Source organism: Arachis ipaensis, chromosome B8 (assembly GCF_059453495.1).
Source record: "Arachis ipaensis isolate K30076 ecotype BB chromosome B8, ASM5945349v1, whole genome shotgun sequence".
In the NCBI taxonomy this organism is placed as follows: Eukaryota; Viridiplantae; Streptophyta; class Magnoliopsida; order Fabales; family Fabaceae; genus Arachis; species Arachis ipaensis.
The window spans coordinates 140,081,423-140,101,832 of NC_142443.1; the positions used below are offsets into that span (position 1 = coordinate 140,081,423).

Here is a 20,410-nt window from a genome sequence, read left to right on the forward strand (position 1 = left end):
ATCTGTTGCTAAGCACATAGCACGATATAACCAACAGAGGATGGTGCTCCCCCAACTGTAGGTGCAAATGGCATCATAGTCAGCCAATAACGGCAGATATCGAACATGCACCGTGTTGTTCGCCTTGTCTGGAAGAAGCACTCCTCCCAACAAGTAAAGTATGTAACACCGTGCGTACTGCATGAGGCCATTATCTTCTAAGTCAAGCGGCATCTGCTGAAGACGAGTTCTGAGCCACTTCAGCTTTATGTTGAACTTTGTTGTCCCTACGTGGCCGGCAGGAACCTCACCTAGAAGTTCATGACACCATTCCCAAATATCTCTTTGGTGAAACTTGCTCCATGACCTCAAAGTACCACTAACGGGATGACCATCAACAGGTAACCCTAACTGCATTGCTACATTCTCTAGGGTTATCGTACACTCGCCCCAAGGGAGGTGGAAGGTGTGTGTCTCCGGTCGCCATCGTTCAACGAAGGCACTAATAAGTGGATTGTCGTACTCGAAGCGCTTGATCAAAGAGGCGTGGTAAAATCCCGTACGTCTCAGATAAGGCTCAAGCCTCTGCCGCCTAATTTCCATGCTTGGATCCGTAGGATCCATCATGAAAACATCGACGAGCGTGCCATGAGGAGTAAGGACACGTGTCGGCTGCAACAGAAGGTAGAAAGAAATACAATAAATCAAAATACTCTAAAAAAAATTTTAAACGTGGAAAAAATTATGTCTAATAATCGTTAACGACAATTATCAACTTAATGACGTAAACTAACCTTATGGAATAAATGTGCCGCTATATGATGTTCGTCCAACCGGTTCAAGTTCTCCTCTGCGTTAACCCCTCCCCCACTCATATTAAAAAATTTTTTTCAGCACTACCAACTTCTCCTACCTTCCTTTTACCACTTATACAATTTTTTTTTAACCATATGTTCCCTTCAATTCAACCGTGCATGAGGTCCCCTCCCCACAACTCTTTTATAATGGTCTTGGTTCCCTTCCCAAGTGTTTCATGCCTCCCAACATAGCCAATGCACGTGAGGTACGGTTTCTGCAACATGTACTTTGACCACTTTTTCGTGGGCGCCACGCACGAGATTCTCCATTTCGTTGGCGCCGCTAGCAGGTTGGCCAATTCGCATTCACTGCCCCTGAGGTGCACCACCTTGTGTGCGCCGTCATTGACTTGGCTCCATTTCGTTGATGGCAGAAAGGACATGGAAAAAGCTGTTGCGATTGCGCCATTTCGTGGGGGTCACACGTGAATTTAAGGCAAACTCCATTTCGCGACCGCTATGCACGAATTGGGCGTGCGTATTATGGGAATAAAAGCTTTTCTAATGTTTAATTATATAAAAAAGTCGTATATGAGGTCACAACAATAATACTGCTTTTTATTTTTAAGAATAGGGGTGCTTTTCCTGTATGTGGTGTCAGGGGGCTGAAATTAGACCGAAAAATTTAGAATAAGAAACTCGAACGGTCCAATTAGAGGGTATCTACAAAAAAAAAACACTTTTTAATAAAACTCGAAGGGTCCGTTTTGATTTAAAAAAAATTCTAAAAATAGAGGATCCGTTTTCATTTTAAGAAAAAATTAAAAAAACAAAAAGTTTAAATGGAGGGTCTGTTTTCATTTTAAGATTTAAAAAAAAAAAACAAAAGTGTAAACGGAGGGTCGTTTTGATTTTAAGAAAAAAAAAATAAACAAATAAAACTAATCAGACGGTCCGATTTGTGGTCAATGAATTTTTTAATAAAGAATTCGGACGGTCCGATTTCTTTCTGCCATTGTTTAGAAAAGTCTGTCTCACACCTGTGTCTAACACTTATATACACCATAACCAAACACAACTCACACTCCTGCCATATCAAAAAAAAAAGAGCCCAATAATACATGATTCCTTTAAATTTTTAGCAATATTAAATAAAAAATTATATTATATAAAATTAAAAAAAAAATATTTATATAGGTAATAATGATGCGTATCTTCACCTATATTTGTCATTTTCAAATTTCAACCAACCTCTCTGTCTCATCCAACACAGCTATGTCATTTTAAGCTGAGCATGTCAATTTTTATGGACATGGTTGGTAAGCCTCACCTTCCTACTAGAGAAAAAATTAAAAAAATAAATATAAAAAAGAAATTAATATAACTTAAAAATAACGTGAAGAATCTGTGAGGTTTGGTGACCCATCTCATTTTTCTCCCTCATCCATGGATATTTTCCCACATCTACCCACTCCACATAGCATACTCTCATGCTTTTCATGTTCTCTACCTAACTCCACATAGAATCATGCATTACATATTTACATGAACTTCCCTTTATGTTAACATGCCGTATCACACTCTCTAACTAACTCTAATAGAATCACTAACAAAAGTATGCTAACCCACTACTTGCAACTAACTCTTGCTGACTCAGCTCAGCTCTTCTAGAATTTAATGATCTTTTGGACTCTTCTCACATACTTCTTCAACCCTTACTCTGCCACCCACACTATCATAATCAATGGCAACTTCAATTATTATTAGCCTAGTACATAATAATATGCATGGATTGGTTTAATTTAATTTGTATTATTATTGCCCGTTTGTTTTGGGCGGCCGTAGTCGTCTTAGAGTGAGTCATTTTGACGGTGGTTAACGGTGGTTGTTGCGGCAGTAAAAGAGTTTGCATCAATCATGTTTGATTGTAATAATAAATACATATAAATATGACTCTCCCGCCCAAAACTGAATAAGAAGCATTTAAGGAGATATGGTCAGGTCGAAGAGCTTTAGTTCAGGTGGCGTTTCACTCCCTCTCCACTACTAAGATCTAAAATTTAAACTCTAGAGGATGTATTTGAGAAAAAAAAAATGTGATAAATATGTGAGAAATGTTTAGATGTGTTGTGTACTTAAAATTAAAAGTTGTCCAATTAGGATAGTTAGAATTAGAGGTTGTTCAATCCATTAGAGTACCTAAAATTGGAAATTGTCCAATCCACTCACCAAAAAAAAAAAGATATGATCAATAAAGAAAAAATCATCACTAACTTTTCAAAGCTATCCCCTCCATTATTTATGATATTATCCTTATAAGGGGTAGCTACCATAACTTTACTAATTTTTCATATACTAAAGAAAAAATCACTCATTACTTAGAAGGAGGCCACTCAGATAAACACGCCTAAAATGTCTTTTTTTTTAAGATGTTTTCATATTGTGTTTTAATTGGTTTCTGTATAATTTATTCGGTGTTCCTCATCACATATTATTAAATTCCTCAAAAGATTTTCTTTCCAAAAACACTAAAAAATATTTAATTTGGACTAAAACAAAAAAAGTAATAAATTAACTATTAGATTTTTTTAAAAGATTATTTACATAAAAAATATATCACATTCATAAATATATATATATATATAAAACAAGCTCAAACGTTTAAAAATTTTTATAAATAAAAAAATAATTAATTTATATTCGTACAATATATAAAATAATTACTATATTATTATTATATTATAGATTAAGATTCACTAATTTAATTTTTTTTTTATTTTTAATATAAGTATTAGAAATAAATAAAATTTTTATAATTAAATGTAGTGTAACAAAATATATATAATATTAATTAGTTCTTAAAAATTTTAAAAAAATAGTTTCTCATTTTAGTAAAATAACTATTTATTAAAGTAGACAAATTAATTATTTTTTTCTCATATACGGTTTTTTTAAGACATAAAAGCAATTAATTAGGACATTGGTTAAGATAATTAAAGTCACTATTTCATTAAATTTTTAATTTAAAGAAAAATTCTAGTTAATTTTGGTATAGAAATTTCGAATTTAAAAACATTGATAAAAATTATGTTGAATTTTGATTTATTTGATTTTCATTTAAATTAATCACTACATAAGTTAAAGTTCTGTTTTGAAGTTATATTCGAGCTTTAATCTGATTTTTAAAGTTTCAATTTACTTAGTTTGATTTTTTAACTTAGGTATCCGTGACTCATATTAGGGTTTTAAGTGTTTAGTTGAAAATAAAAAATAAGGTAAAAAAATTTCAATTGTCACATCAAATAGTTGCTAGAATGTATAATGTAGCAGTCGTTAGTCCATTTCAACATGTCGTTAACGATTTTGTGAGACAGTGACAAAAATAAGATTAGGAACCAATGTGAGTCATAACTATTAAGTTGGGAGACATAATTGTTAGAACTGATTAGGAACCAATTGGGAGACATAATTTGTTGTTGCTTGATTAGGAATCAATTGTGAGTCATAACTATTAAATTGAGTAAATCGAAATTTTTGAAATTAGATTGAAATATAATTGTTAGAACTGAACCAGTGATCGAACCGATCAAGCTACTGGTTTACTGGTTTATTGGTTCAACTGATAAATCACTGGTTGCACCGATAAAACTGGTCTCACGTAAATATAAAATATAAAATAGTTAAAAACTTAAAATTAAAATTTGAAATGCATATCTTCACTAACATTTTATGAAGAATCAAGTCTCAACTTCTAAAAATAACTAATATAAAAAAAACCATAAAATTTTAATACTACAATAGTATCTTATTTTGACACAATAAAAAAATAATTAATTCACAAAGCCTATCATCTAACTATAATATCAGTAGATTTTAACATTAACATCAAAACAAATAACCTTAATCACAATACTAGCAATAAAATAGATCAAGTAAATTAATAAATTTTTAGTGAAATTTATATTTATATTAATAATGGTATATAATTAAAATATAATTAATTTTAAAAATAGAAAAAACAAAAATTAAATTAAATTAGATATTTATGTATACTATATAATTAGTATTTGTCAAATATAGTACTTAGAAGTGCAATGACTAAGTGGCAAGTAGAGGTTACTTTTGCTCCAAGGTTCTTGGTTCGAGACCTTGTGGAGACATTTTAAAATTTTTTTCAAGCAGACCAGTTTGGTTAGACCAGTTTGCATCGGTTCTTACCAGTTCTAGTCCGGTTCACTAGTTTTTTGGTCGAACCAACCGATCCAGTTCGGTTTTTACAACTATGGATATAATAATGGTAATTAAGTTGACCATTCAGTTGTTTTAATGGTAATTAAAATCTAATAATAGTTTATAATAAAAGAAACATTCTTTTGCAACAATGAACCTATAGTAATAGTTAGGGGTGTTCATAGATTAGATCATATCCATATAAATCCACAGTATTTATCCGTATCTGATCTGTAATTTGAGAATATGATCTGATCTGTAAGATTATCGGATTGGATCGAATCGGATCCACACTCTAATCAGATAGAAGTAAATATGTTTAAAAAAGTAAACAAAAAAATTATTGACTTTTTTTTATAAAAATAAAATTTTTTTATATTTTTTATTTTATGGATATATTTGATATCTGATCCAAACATAAAAAGTGCGAATATCGAATTTGATCTAATGAGTTTAGTGCGGATTGGATCAAAATTTCAGCCATACCCCATCTGTAAACACCCCTAGCAATAATAACTAAAAAATTATAATGATTATATTTTTAACTAAGAGGAAGTGCAAAAAAAAGTACTAAATACAAGAACATTTAATCAAATATTAAAAAAAATTTTACTTTAAAACATACAGTTGGACTTTTTTTGCTTATATATATATATATATATATATATGATAATAATAATAATAATAATAATAATAATAATAATAATAATAATAATAATAATAATAATAATAATAATATGATAATTGCTTTGTATATCACACAAATATAAACGTTTTTTTTCTATGATCTTAAGAAAGGTTTTGTAAGTCTCTAACTTTGTTGTCGATTTTTGTAGTGTTAGCTCTCATATTATCAATTTGATTCATATATAATTCGGATGATAAATTATTTGGTGACGTGCTTTCTTTTTTACTGTGATATACTTGTTTTATTATTATTATTATTATTATTATTATTATTATTATTATTATTATTATTATTATTATTATTATTATTATTATCTACATTAAAAAATAACAGGCCAAATTATTGCCATAACATAATAGAAGTATGGAAGTTTATCATTCTTCTCTAATAGAGGAAACAAAATTCTTTTCAATAATTTATTTAACGTTTAGTAGAATAAAAATAAAATTTATTAGAATAAATTTTAGTATGAGTTTAATATTTTTATTCATCATAAAATATTTACAGAATTACTCGTAGATAAATTTTGGAAAAAAGAAAAAAAACCATGATTTTTAATTTTATTTTTAAATAAACTTTATTTTTAATTTTAAAATAATTTTTATTTTTATTTTTTAATAATATTAATTTTTTACCGTATATAATTATTCAATTATTTTTTAATCATATATAAATAAATTACTCTTAATAAGACTTTTTTGTGTTATTCAATTATCTTTTTTTAAAAAATAATTAATTATTAAAATAATTAAATTTTTCACAACAAAAATAATAAAAAATTATGAATGAAAAAAATTAACCATCCTGATATTTTTTGTATTTTTATTCATATTTTAATTATAAACATAAATATAATTTAATTATATTATTTATGAAATGTGACTATAGATGTAGATAAAATTTAATTATATTACTTATATATAGTTTCATTGTATTGTATTGCTTATAAAGTTAGATTATAATTATGACAATAGAATTGTTCTTGTATTTTTATATGTGTGACTAATTGGTGGTGTTAAAATATTACTCTTAATTATAAATAAGGTTTATAATTTAAAAAATCAAAGACTCAATTAAAAAGATATGAAAAAAATGATGTTAAAATATTCTAACTCTTTAAAATAAAAATATTCGAAATTTAATTAAAAATTATTTAAAATTTAAACTCAATAAAAATTTATATTCAATGTATTTTGTATTAAATATATTTAATAACCTATTATATCATATTATATCATATTGGTTAAAATTAGTTTTTATAATGTTAATTTTTTAATAACACTTTATTAGAAAAAACCATCTTTTCAGAATTTTTTAAAAACTAATTAATATTATATATATTTTATTACAATATATCTTGTTATAAAAAAATTATTTATTTTTAATGCTTATATTAAAAATAAAAACAAATTTTAAATTAGTAAATTTTAATCTATAATATAATAATAATATAGTAATTATTTTATATATTATACGAATAAAAATTAATTATTTTTTTATTTATAAAATTTTTTAAGAACTTATATATATATATATATATATATATATATATATATATATATATATATTGATGAATGTGATATATTTTTTTATGTAAATAATCTTTTAAAAAAAATCTAATAGTTAATCTATTACCTTTTTTGTTTTAGTCCAAATTAAATATTTTTTATTGTTTTTGGAAAGAAAATCTTTTGAGGAATTTAATAATATGTGATGAGGAACACCGAATAAATTATACTAAAACCAATTAAAACACAACATAAAGACATCTTTAAAAAAAGACGTTTTAGGCGTGTTTATCTGAGTGGCCTCCTACTTAGAAACGAAGGATTCATGAGTAATAACCACCAAATCATCACTTATTTTTATAAATATTTTATTAAATTTAGGTATTTTTTATTTTAATTTTTTATAAATCTACTTAAATTCTTATTAATCTAAATATCATAATATTTACAAATATTCTTAATTATTATTTTGAAATTGACATAAAAACACACAAAATATTTTCACTATCATCTTCGATCTCTTTTACAAAATCTAATTTTTTATCATTCGTTTTAAGTATGTTTTCGAACAAGATGTATACTATTATCTTTTTTACAAAATTTTACTAGACTAATTAAAATTTTGGTAATAAAATTTGAATATTGATAATTTTATTAGAATAAAAAAATGAATAGGAATAATAATGCAAACAAATGGATAAAAAAAATAGTTCTCACGCATAGCTAACAATATAAATTGGTATTGATGTAGCTTTTCTTTCTTTGATCCAAAATAATAATAATAATAATAAATATAAAAAACAATTTATTCTTCTTCTGAGTTTTTATTAATGTAGCTTATCTCTTTATACTTTAAACTTTAAAATGAATTAGGCTATTATTTCTAACTTGGAAAATATGGAATATGAATCAATTTTTCTCACATCTCCCGATGAAAACACTAATTATTTGGTCAATAATTCAAAATTACAAGCGGGTCAAAACTCCTACATATTTCTCTTTTGGTGGGAGGGGTGTTGTCATCGTTTTGGGCTCGGAATGCAAAAAGCCCAAACTGAAATGAATAAAAGCCCGAAGTACTATCAAAGTTGGTTGTAAATTGGTACCATTTTAAATTACAAAATACCAAAAAAAAGATGTTTGTAAAAAAACCTGTATGATGAAATGTACCTTGACAAAAAAAAGTTGTAACTCCTTTTGTTGCGATGCAACAATTTATTAGCCAATAATAAATTTTTAAATAAAATTTAGATCTTCCGTTAATTAATTTTTGATTTGTTGAGTTGGAGATTACTGTAAAAAACACAAAAAAAATTGCAACTTATGCTTGCATATATGCAAATTATATATCTTCTACCTTCCAACCAACTTAAGTTAATTCAGTGAATATCTTACTAGTTCACTTAAGTAAGTGTTGAATATTCGAATCTCGCTTTATAAATACAGCAATTCATTAGCCAACAACATATTTTTAATATTAACCGATTAAAAATTAGTTTTTTATACTTATTTTATATCCAAACAAAGAGTTCTTCGTCAATTATATACTTATTCAGTGGCGGAGCTTAGTTGAGACAAGGAGGGGCCATGACCCCCCAAACTTTTGTTAAAAAAATTAGTAGTACTTTTTCAAAAAATAAAAAATAGTTTAGTTGGCTCAAATACTTTATTATGACTTAAAATACCAAAGTTCAATCTTGATCTCTATTCAATAAGTAATACTCTCTCTACCTTTGAGTTCAAATATAAAAAATTAGGTATTTTTATTTATGTAATTTGATATTATTTTATATTTTACTGTTTATTTAATTTAATTTTTTATATGATAAAAAATATTAGAATATTCAATAAGTATTGATATTATTGTATTTGTATAAATTGATAAAAAAATTCAATAAATATTATAAATTTTAATATTTGTTCTTCTAACTTCTTTTTGACATATTTTACAGGATATATATTCAAATTTTTATATAAAATAATCGTGAAAAACTAAAGAATTGATGCAATTTTTTAAGAGGAAGGCTAATATCAAGAAGGAGAACATATAACTTTTACAATATCAACACTTGTAGATAGTTCTTCTACTTTAATAAATTATGAAGAAAGTGAGATACAAGTATACAACCTTCAAAAGTTTAAAGAGTTGCATATGAATTTGACCTTAATTCTTTAGAACGAGACCTTGAAAAACGGCTTTAAATTTGGCAATATCACCCAAATCAGAGAAATGAGGTTAGACAAACTTATCTTCAATGGGTTCATATCAAAAACATCTTGACAATTATCTTCTATTTAACCCCCAAAATTTTGTTTCAAGATTCGCCATTGTACTTATTGATATTTAATTTCGGTATAATCTCATGGTAATTTAATGGTTAAATCGATAAAATATATATCATATAAAAAAAAAGTTATAAGCATCATAAATCATCACCTCACTTAAATTGATATCTATATCATTTCATCTTATGATCCCAGTCTGAAAGAGATTTTGCTTCGCACTTAGATCTATAGAACCCTCTTAAGGGTTTTTCTTTTTTCCTTCTTTTTTTTATAATTCTTTTAAGGATTATTCTTCGGATTGAATTGGCACACTTACACGTGAATGTACTTACAACAATATTCCGAGCCTTTAAGAACAATATAGCTGACACCAGTAGTGCAAGTACTCATAAGTTGTGTCTTTATCCTTTAGGATTCACGTGATCATGCAAAAGCTTCACTTCACATACTTTAATTTTATATTATTCGAGTTCGTAAATATTATCATTTTATATTGGATTTTTTATTTAAATAAATAAAATAAAAATAATAATTACCGAAATAAATATTTTTAAAAATATTTATCAATTTACGTTTTCAGTCATATCTCGTTTATACTGTAAACGAGATGACATTACATGTATCTTATTTACAGTATAAATGAGATATGACACGTCAGCTGCAACGTGATAAGCAAATTTTAATCAATAAAAAAATAATTTATTAAAGAATATTTTGGTAAAAAAAATTTAATAATAAAAAATAAAATTTTTGTTAATGGATATTTTTTTAAAAAATATTTTTTTTCTTAAATTTTTAACAATTTATAAAATATATATATTAAAAGTTAATCTAAAAAACATAAATAACATTACTATTTACCTAATTGTCCATGTGTGATAATAAATACCACTATATCACATGTCATTACCTTATTATGGAAGATTCAAGAATGAAATTTGAAAAGTTTAATCTATATATATATAGAATGCAGCAGAGAGCCAGAGACATTGATATCTCACGTGAACATATATGGCACCCCACACAATAAATTTTAAATTTCAAATAAAGCCTCGGAACCAATTAAATATTAAATAAATATGTTCATTCATGCATGTCCCCAACCCCACTCAACAAAGGCATCGATCAATTCAACTATATATACCCAACACTCTCATTTCATTCACTCCAAGTAATCATATATATTATTACACATTATTACACAACAGAGAACAAGTTAATTAATTAATTTAATTAATTTGGATTAGCATTAGAACCATGGAGAGGAAACCATCATCCCTTGGGTTCTTCTTCTTCCTTCTCATTGTTATCTTTGCTGCTCGTAAGATCTATCACTTTCTCTCTTCAAACAATTTAATATGTTCTTAATTATTATCTTGTATATGATGGAGTCTACCACCATTATTATTGTTATTATTATGGTACTTACTATGATAAAAAGTCTTTTCAAAATTAAAATAATATTTTTAAATAATACACAAAATTACTTAGTCACTAATAAGTTTTGTAGAGCTAATACTTGAAAAAGAATTTCACATCAACATCTATATATATGTGAAAAAAATGGGAAAGTATGGGGAGCCAATGGAATATTTATACAATGTGCACAATAGAAGTTTAGAGAGTATTAGAAATATAATTATTAGTGTTGCCTTTTCCCATCAGTTGAAGCTTTTGGGATGAGTGGTATCATGCATGGTATTAGAGCACTAGATTCAAAAGGTTAAGAGTTCGAGCCTTAGTGAACCCTTGGGAAGATGTTTATTATCGTTAGTACTCGGATGGTTATTCTAGATAGTATGGGAGATGTTCATTTTGTAACTCAATAACCATTGTACACATTGTACAAATAATCCATTGTCTTAGAGAAATTTTTGGGAGTAAGCAAGTTTTAGTATTTTTTATCATTATTTAACTAACACAAATATTAAATAGTCTTTAATAAATAAATTTTATTAATTTATGTATATAAAATTTTAAAAATTATAGACACAAATTGTATTAATTTATATGTGTAAATTCTGATAAATATATATGTAAATTATATGCTTCTTGCATATAAAATTTTTGTAAATATAAATATAAATTATTATTAACTAAATACTAACTGAAAATGATAATATTTAATGGTCATATAATATTGCTCGTGACTCAAATATAATAATTATTGTGTTGTAGAAATGGTGGTGCATACAGAGGGAAGAGTGTGTCAGTCAAAGAGCCACATGTTCAAGGGTGGATGCTGGGGTGACCACAACTGTGCTCTAGTTTGCCGGAACGAGGGCTTTTCCGGTGGCCGCTGCCGCGGGTTTCGCCGCCGCTGCTTTTGCACTAAGCTTTGTTAATTAATTACTTTCAACCGGTTATGGAATATAATATAATCATTTGGATGCAAATAAACTTGTTAATTAGTTGTAATTCTACTCAACCTTTTGAAGGGAGGGGTAGCTACCTAGCTTGATCTTTATGATGTGCTTGTCTTTCAGTTAATTATTGCAGCAAATAATTAATCAGTGGCAGCTATATATGATTTTAATTTTGTTAGTGGCTTCCAAATTTAATTAATATTCACCGCCTTTGTTTTATGAATATTAAAATATAATGGTACTATTGCATAGTTGGAGGTAATTTTAATTTTTTTTTCCGAAAATTAAAAATAAATTTTCTTTTTTTGGATTATATTATTAAGTATATGTGTATTCTTATGTATGTACCTTCTATTTTTTACATTATTGAAGTGATTAACAAAAAATAAAAAATAAAATTAAACAAAAATTGTCTTTTGTATTATAAAATATAAATATATATATTAAGATTTAGTTGGTAAATCTTTTACTTTTTAATAGTAGTTTATAAAAATTGTCTTTTAAAAGACAATTATTTAAAAATTATTAGGGGTGGCAAAGCGGGTCGGTCCGTCCCAATCCGTCCCGCCCCACCTAGGCCTGCACCATAAACGGGGTGGGCCAGACTATCCTGCCAATTAAAGTGGGTTCAAAATGCTAGTCTGCTCTACTTTATGGCGGATTGGTGAGCCGTCAGACTAGCTCGCTTGACTCTTTTTTTAAAATAAAATTTATTCAAATTAACCAAAAAATAATAATTAAAAAATTAAATAAAAATAAAAAATAGTCAAATTATAAAATAATTTTTTCATTATCTTTTTTAATTTTTAACTTCAATAAAATTGTTCAAAATAATATTTTTCAATAGAACCATCTTTATTTTAAAAAATAAGTTATATAATTTGAGTATATATACGAAATTGTAAAAAAAAAATAAAGTTAATAACTAAAATAAGAATAAAAATAAAAGATATTTGAAAATTATATAATTATTAATTTCGTATTAATCACTCTTTTATTTAATAAAAAAAGAAAAATAAAAATTTTTGGCCTCGTGGGCCTGCCCGCCCCGCCAAAACCCGCAAATTTGGCAGTGTAGGTTTAGTGGATTTTTTTTTTTTAATTTTACGGGTTTCAAATACTAACTCGACCCGCATTTTTAGCGAGTTCGATCCGTTTTGTCATCCCAAAAAATTACAATACCTGCGTTTGGTAAAATCAAACTAAAAATGACTTTAAACACAACCATAATTGTGTTTGGTAAATTAGTTCTTAAAAATAAAAGAGGTCATAATAGATATATATACAATAAAGAATAATTACTTTTTTTAGTACTAATAATTAATAAAGATAATTTTAAATATTTATTATTATATAGAATTATATTAAACTTTTAAATTTTAATAAGTTTAAGTTAACTTTAAAAAGCTCTTCTTTAAGTGCTTTTAGTTTTTAAAAACTGCAAGTATAAATATATAAGTTTTTAATTTATCAAACACAAAACGAGGTGTTTGTGTTTTTAAAAATTACAAGCTCTTCTCCAAAATACTTTACCAAACCAAACCTTAATATATAATGTACAAAAAATTGCATATATTATAATGATAATAAGAAGAGTTATAAAATTTTCTTTTACAATATGTGATAATAAACTTCAAAAATAATGAGTTATCTCAAAAAGTATATGATTATAAATGAAGTATTATGAATAATCTCAAATTATCTGTTAAATGTTTATGAAAATCACTTTGAAAATTTATTAAATTTGATTACCATAAAAACTAGGGATCCATCCTCCAGGTTTAAATTTTAACAAATTTGAATTTCAAATTATGACGTCTTAATTAAAACATAATTTTAACTTGAAAGATGAACTTGATTTATCTTTGACAAGTAAAACTAAAATCTTACAATTAAATCTTACTAGTTGGACTTCTCCTTATCATATGATTCTCATTGGATGCATCATTAATTCCTTAACGAGTTTGTGTTTGAGTTTGATGTAAGAATTTTTTGGTAAAAACCTATTTTTATCCATTATAAAACAATAAAATTTGTTACATCGAATCTTTATCAAATTTTTTTTTTCAAAATCATTCATCAAATTTAATATTATATCATATAACATATGTCATGCAATGATATTTTCATTTACTATATAGTTAATCAACAAATTAGATTAAAATTAAATAAAAAAATTAAATTTATTACTTTTTAAAACAATAATTATCTCACTAACTAAAATTACATATTGTCATTTATCAAAACACATAAACATACATGCATATAATACAAGGTTAAAAATATCCACTCAATTAAGATGGTGGTATTCTAACAAAATTTGTTTACTACAAACAAATAATCAAACTCTATTTAAGATATCTGCATAATTTTAGTTTTTAATCAATTTATTAAGGTCTACCCTCAAAATAATATTTAGTTATAAAATACTCTATTTAGTTGTTTAATCTGTAAATCAATGGATTAAAAGAATAATTGATACAAGATACATATAGAATTGACAATAAATAAAGTATCGTAGAATTTTAAATTTTACCCTAACTTATTATATTTACTTGTATATTTGAATATTTTGATTTAAGCTCTATTTACATTATCAGGTATGTTACATATACAAGTCTTTTTGGTTTATAAGTCTTATAAATTGGCACAAGCCCAATAAAACACATGCATATTACACTCCCACATTCAAGAGTAAATACACGCACGTTACTCAATCACTTCCTGTTTCCAAAGCGCGCTACTCACCATTATGAACGACTCTTTTTTTCTTCCTCGATGAAAATCACAACTGTCATTTTTCTTCGCGTTTCTCCTCCTCCTTCTCTTCTTCCTTCTTCTTCTCCTCCTTCTTTGTATTTCTCCTCCTTTTTCTTCGTGTGTTTCATCTTCATCGTCGTGTTTCTCCTCATTCTTCTTTTGATTTTGCAACATTATGTATTTTTTTTTCTTTGTTTGATTTTTTCCTCCCAAAAAGAATTATGAGAATATGAAATAAGAAGATGAAGAAGAAGAAGCAGCAGAAGATGAGGAAGAGGAAGAGGAAGAGGAAGAGTTCTGAATTATGCAGAACTCATCAGAATAAAAATACATCCAAATATCTTCGTTTTACACCCAAATATCTTCGTTTACCCAAATATCTTCGTTTTTACACCCAAATTTGCTGCAGATACAGAAATGAGTTATGTTACGTGTACACTAAAATCAGCCACCAAAGTCAGCAAGGACTGCAAAATACACCCAAAATACACCACAGAATGGCTGTAAAATACACCCAAAATACACCATATTAAAATAAGCATAAACTATAGAATGTAAATACAACTATAAAACCATCATAAAAAATGACAAAAACCAGATTCATGAATCATAACTAAACAGAAACTAAAACAATTCAACTAAAAGAATAAGACAATTTACCCTCCGTCAGATGAAAAGTCATAAACTGTAAATACACCCAAACTTTTATAAAAATACACCCAAATATTCCTAATCTACACCCGAACATCTGATATAAAATAGACAATATTATATTAATTCTAATCAGAACTAGTACATTAGATTCAATTCAAACAAGGAAGAATTAACAACAAATTTCACAGGCAAGGTTTATGCACTGGTTCATCTGACAATTTGAAGTTGAATTATCCATTATCTTCAAAAATGATTTCAGAGCTTGATGTCAAAAAACAATGGAAATCGAGAATAATGAAGAAAGATAACAGAGAGAGAAAAGCACGTAAATGAAGAAGGAGAAAGAGAAGGCAAGAAATTCGAAAAAGGAAACGGAATCCTTTCAAAAATTAAAAATCTGTTAAAGGCGTGTAAAACATATGTGGACAACAAATGTGTTTGAGCGTAATATCAATTAGAGAACTTGTAAGACTTGTATAGCAAAATCACTTGTACGTAGAAATTAATCCTTACACTATAAGTCTCTCAATTCGATCCTATCTAACTCGATTTAAAAAATATATATTTTTACTTAAATATAATATTTTGTCTTTTCATATTTCATAATATATATTAAATATTATTTATGTATTATAAATAAATTAAATTACTAACTTGATGAATATATATATTCGTGGTGCAGATATATAATGCTGCCTGTCCTAGATACATGCCAATACGTGTATGCACTAAATTAATATAGAAACAAAAATCATACTTTCAATCAATATATATATATATAAGAAGATAGTAATTAATAATCTGTGATTAAAAAATCTCACATTATTTTACAATAATATATTAAATAAATTTTATATAATGTAAAGGACTTATAAATCTATTTATATAATGTTAAAATCTTTTATTAAAATCATTATAAAATTATCTATCTAAAATATTTAAACTAGAGAGATACATAAAAAATAAAAAATATGTTTTTTTCTTTTTATTTGTCTCATTTTAAATTTTGTTTTAGATAATAATAATAATAATAATAATAATAATAATAATAATAATAATAATAATAATTAAATTTTAGAACAATTTAGTGATAGAATGTCATGTCATAAAAGTGTTTACCTAAAAAATTTTAAAGTGATAGAAAAAGCTAATATTATATCTCTAATAAAAAAATTGTCTCATGTTGTTATAATTTAATTTCAATTATTTTTCAACTAATTTATTTATTTAAAATATCTATTAATATTGATATAATTTTTTTATACTCATTTATAAATTGTGGGTTCAAGTCTCATTTATAATTTAAAAAAACAAAAAAAACTATCAATATTCAACCATTTTTTCAATTACTTTTTCCCTCTAATTAACCAAATTGCCATTTGAGTTTTTTCTACACCTTTTATTTAACTCTGAAACTATTTGGACTACCATCCAAGAATACTTTACAATTATGGGTTCCAGTTTCATTTATAATTTAAAAAAAAAAAACTACTAATATTCAGCCCATTTTCCAATTATTTTTTCCCTCCAATTAACCAAATTGTCATTTGAGTTTTTTCCACACCTTTTATTTAACTCTGAAACTACTTGGACTACCATCCAAGAACACTTTATAGATTGTGGGTTCGAGTCTCATTCATAATTAAAAAAAAAAACTACCAATATTTAGCCCCTTCCCCAATTACTTTTTTCCTCCAATTAACCAAATTGCCATTTGAGTTTTTCCCACACCTTTTATTTAACTCTGAAACTACTTGGACTACCATCCAAGAACACTTTACAGATTGTGGGTTCGAGTCTCATTCATAATTAAAAAAAAAAACTACCAATATTCAGCTCCTTCTCCAATTACTTTTTCCCTCTAATTAACCAAATTGCCATTTGAGTTTTTTGCACACCTTTTATTTAACTCTGAAACTACTTGGACTACCATCCAAAAATACTTTACAGATTATGGGTTCGAGTCTCATTCATAATTAAAAAAAAAAACTACCAATATTCAGCTCCTTCTCTAATTACTTTTTTCCTCCAATTAACCAAATTGCCATTTGAGTTTTTTCCACACCTTTTATTTAACTCTGAAACTACTTGAACTACCATCCAAAAACACTTTACAGATTATAGGTTCGAGTCTCATTCATAATTAAAAAAAAAAAACTATCAATATTTAGCCCCTTCCCCAATTACTTTTTCCCTCTAATTAATCAAATTGCCATTTGAATTTTTTCTACACTTTTTATTTAACTCTAAAACTACTTGTACTACTATCCAAAAACACTTTACAGATTATAAGTTCGAATCTCATTCATAATTTAAAAAAAAAAAAACTACCAATATTCAGCTCCTTCTCAATTACTTTTTCTCTCCAATTAACTAAATTGCTATTTGAATTTTTTTTACACCTTTTATTTAACTCTAAAACTACTTACACTACCATCCAAAAACACTTTTTGAAGTGGGTGAGGAAATAATGTTAATATGTGTATTACTCTCTATATATATATAATCTATCTAACTCATATATTATTTGTGTTAGGAATTGAATAAAGTTACCATCACCGACCCACGTTAGCTTTACCCACTCTTGCATTGTGATGGGTTCTGAATTCTAATCCTACTTTGAGAATTCCAAACAAATATTTTTTCTTTTTTCACCCTATGTAAGCTCTATATTCGATGAAATTTTCAATTTAAATAATGTAGAGAGATGTATTATTTCCTTTTACATAAATTACCAAGATACACTTCAAATATTCAACCACCCAAGAGGATAATAATAATAATAATAATAATAATAATAATAATAATAATTTGAAAAATTAGTATTAGTTTTCAATTTTGCATAATAATATTTAACCAGTTAATGTGTCAAGTACGAATCTTACGTAAAAATAATTTTTGGAAAATAAAGACTAATTATTAACTCTTAATGAATTTAAAAAATATAATTAATAAACCCCTTCAAAATAATTAAAAATATGTCTTTCTCTTTTTCTTTTTTCTCTTTTTTCTTCTTCTTTCTTTTTTTATTCTAATAAAGTTGTTCTTGTTGCATTAAACTCACTCAACTAACTTAGTCTGTGTATATATAATTTGAATTTAAACTTTATTTATTGCACCTTACTCAGAGTAAAAAAAAAGTGTTTATTAGGTTATATTGCACCTTACTTATATGTTATCTTTTTAAATTTGTTTAAAATAATTAAGTTACTTAACAATAAAATACAAGGATGAGATACCTCGAAACAAAAGGAATTTTGATTATTACCTTAAATAATAATTTTATTTTGTTTTTCTTTTTAAATAAAATTTATTAAATAAAAAATTACTTGTATATTATATTGCATTTTGCCGACCAATCTAATTTTGCAGATTCTGACTAGTGACTACTATTAGGACATAGTATCAGAATTTTATATTTAAAAAATTTAGAATTTAATTTTTGATAAATTAAAAATAAATAACATAAAATAAATAAAAAAATAAAATAAAATTTATATAAAAAAAATCAAACTAATCTAAAAGAGATTTTTACTTAACGAGATATATTATTGATATAACTTTTTATATTATTTTCTCTCATTAGGTTAATTTTTTTAAAAAAATAGTATTATATAATACTATGCAAAATTGAATTGTATGTAAAATTGCCATATAATACACAAAAACATAAACCCTTCTGTTATTACATAAATTAATAACTAAAATTTTTTATTTAAATTATTAAAATTTATTATTTTTTATTATTAAATAATCATAAATATTTAAAAATATATATTAAAATATGTTGTTAGATTAATAATTAAAATTAATAGACAAAAAGAATAAATTTTAATTATCTTCTGACAAAAAAAAAGCCCTGTTACTTTGTCTTGTATGTATTGAAACAGAAATCATTGTCATCATAAAAACTAAAAAGTTAAACCAAACCCCATAGAATGACGCTCTCCCTTCACGTGAACACTGAGCAGTAGAGATTCTCTATATGTCACTCTACCCAAGTAAATCAAAGTACATGTAACTCATACCATAGGAAGATTTTCAAGTGTACCGTCATACTAGTATATCAGTAATTTTTAACTGTTGATCTTAATTATATATATTATATATATTTTTTATAATTAAGATCAACGGTTAAAAATCACTGAAACACCGATATAATAGTACATTTGAAAATTTTCCCATATCATATACACTATTTAATTTAATTTAATTTAATTTTAATATATATTTTATATTACTTAATATAATTGTATAAATATATGAATCCATGACCCCCCCAACCTACCTGTTCATTTTTTTCAGATTAACATACACACTCTTCTATCAAATTTATTTTCAGTGTTTAATTAGGTCCAAAGAATCATGGAGAGGACACGATTTGGGCTTTTCTTCTTCCTTCTCTTTCTCCTTGCTTCTCGTAAGCCTCTCTAATAACTTTCATGTTAATTAGTTGTGTATACATATGTAAATTAATTAATTGATTAATTATTAGTAATGTAATATAATTATGAATTAATGTGGCATGAACAGAGATGGTGGTCCAAAGCGAGGGAAGACACTGCGAGTCAAAGAGCCACCGGTTCAAAGGAATGTGCGTTCACGAACGCAACTGTGCTTCGGTTTGTAACTTAGAAGGTTTCTCCGGCGGAAAGTGCCGCGGCTTCCGTCGACGCTGCTTCTGCACCAGGCATTGCTAACACGGTTTAAACCTAAGATCTAAGGTTTCTTGTTATTTGAGTCAGCTCGTAGTAACGTTAAATAATAAAGAATGTATTAATTAATTGGTACATGCAATGTATGCATGCATGGTGCTAATTAATTAATTAATTAATTATAAGTACCAACCATGTATGTTTTATTTCTGTGGTTTCATTATATTTATTTCCCCTATTTCTAGCTAGGATTTAATTTGTAACGAATAATCTTGTTCTTCAGTGGTCGTGTCTGTATTTCACTATTTCGTTTAGTTATATGTTGGTTGATTTTACGAGTCACACAAATTTAAACCATTAAAATTATTTTAAACAAGCTAGAATAATATATAGATATTTTGTTGTTGGTATAAAAGTAAAATTGATAATGTTTAATGGTTTTTATTTTTTTGTAATTGTATGAACTATTTAAGCTCTTTTTATTTGT

The 20,410-nt window shown here is 26.1% G+C and overlaps 2 protein-coding genes across 2 annotated transcripts; both read left to right on the forward strand.

Annotated features, from left to right (window-relative positions):
- Positions 1 to 10,648: 10,648 nt before the first annotated feature.
- On the forward strand, positions 10,649 to 12,032 carry LOC107612003 (defensin-like protein 1). Its single transcript, XM_016313851.3, has 2 exons — positions 10,649 to 10,809; positions 11,667 to 12,032. Exons 1-2 carry the CDS (start codon positions 10,746 to 10,748, stop codon positions 11,831 to 11,833), a joined length of 231 nt encoding a protein of 76 aa, XP_016169337.1. The 5' UTR covers positions 10,649 to 10,745; the 3' UTR covers positions 11,834 to 12,032.
- A 7,523-nt stretch (positions 12,033 to 19,555) lies between these two features.
- On the forward strand, positions 19,556 to 20,120 carry LOC107612167 (defensin Ec-AMP-D2). The gene is made up of 2 exons (XM_016313984.3): positions 19,556 to 19,688; positions 19,802 to 20,120. The coding sequence occupies exons 1-2, from the start codon at positions 19,634 to 19,636 to the stop codon at positions 19,966 to 19,968; spliced, it is 222 nt and encodes a 73-aa protein (XP_016169470.1). The 5' UTR covers positions 19,556 to 19,633; the 3' UTR covers positions 19,969 to 20,120.
- Positions 20,121 to 20,410: the final 290 nt, after the last annotated feature.

Coding starts and splice junctions, on each gene's coding strand:
- LOC107612003 (XM_016313851.3), top strand. CDS start 10,746: ATGGAGAGGAAACCATCATCCCTTGGGTTCTTCTTCTTCCTTCTCATT. Junction 10,810..11,666: donor CATTGTTATCTTTGCTGCTC/GTAAGATCTATC, acceptor ATTGTGTTGTAG/AAATGGTGGTGCATACAGAG.
- LOC107612167 (XM_016313984.3), top strand. CDS start 19,634: ATGGAGAGGACACGATTTGGGCTTTTCTTCTTCCTTCTCTTTCTCCTT. Junction 19,689..19,801: donor TCTCTTTCTCCTTGCTTCTC/GTAAGCCTCTCT, acceptor TGGCATGAACAG/AGATGGTGGTCCAAAGCGAG.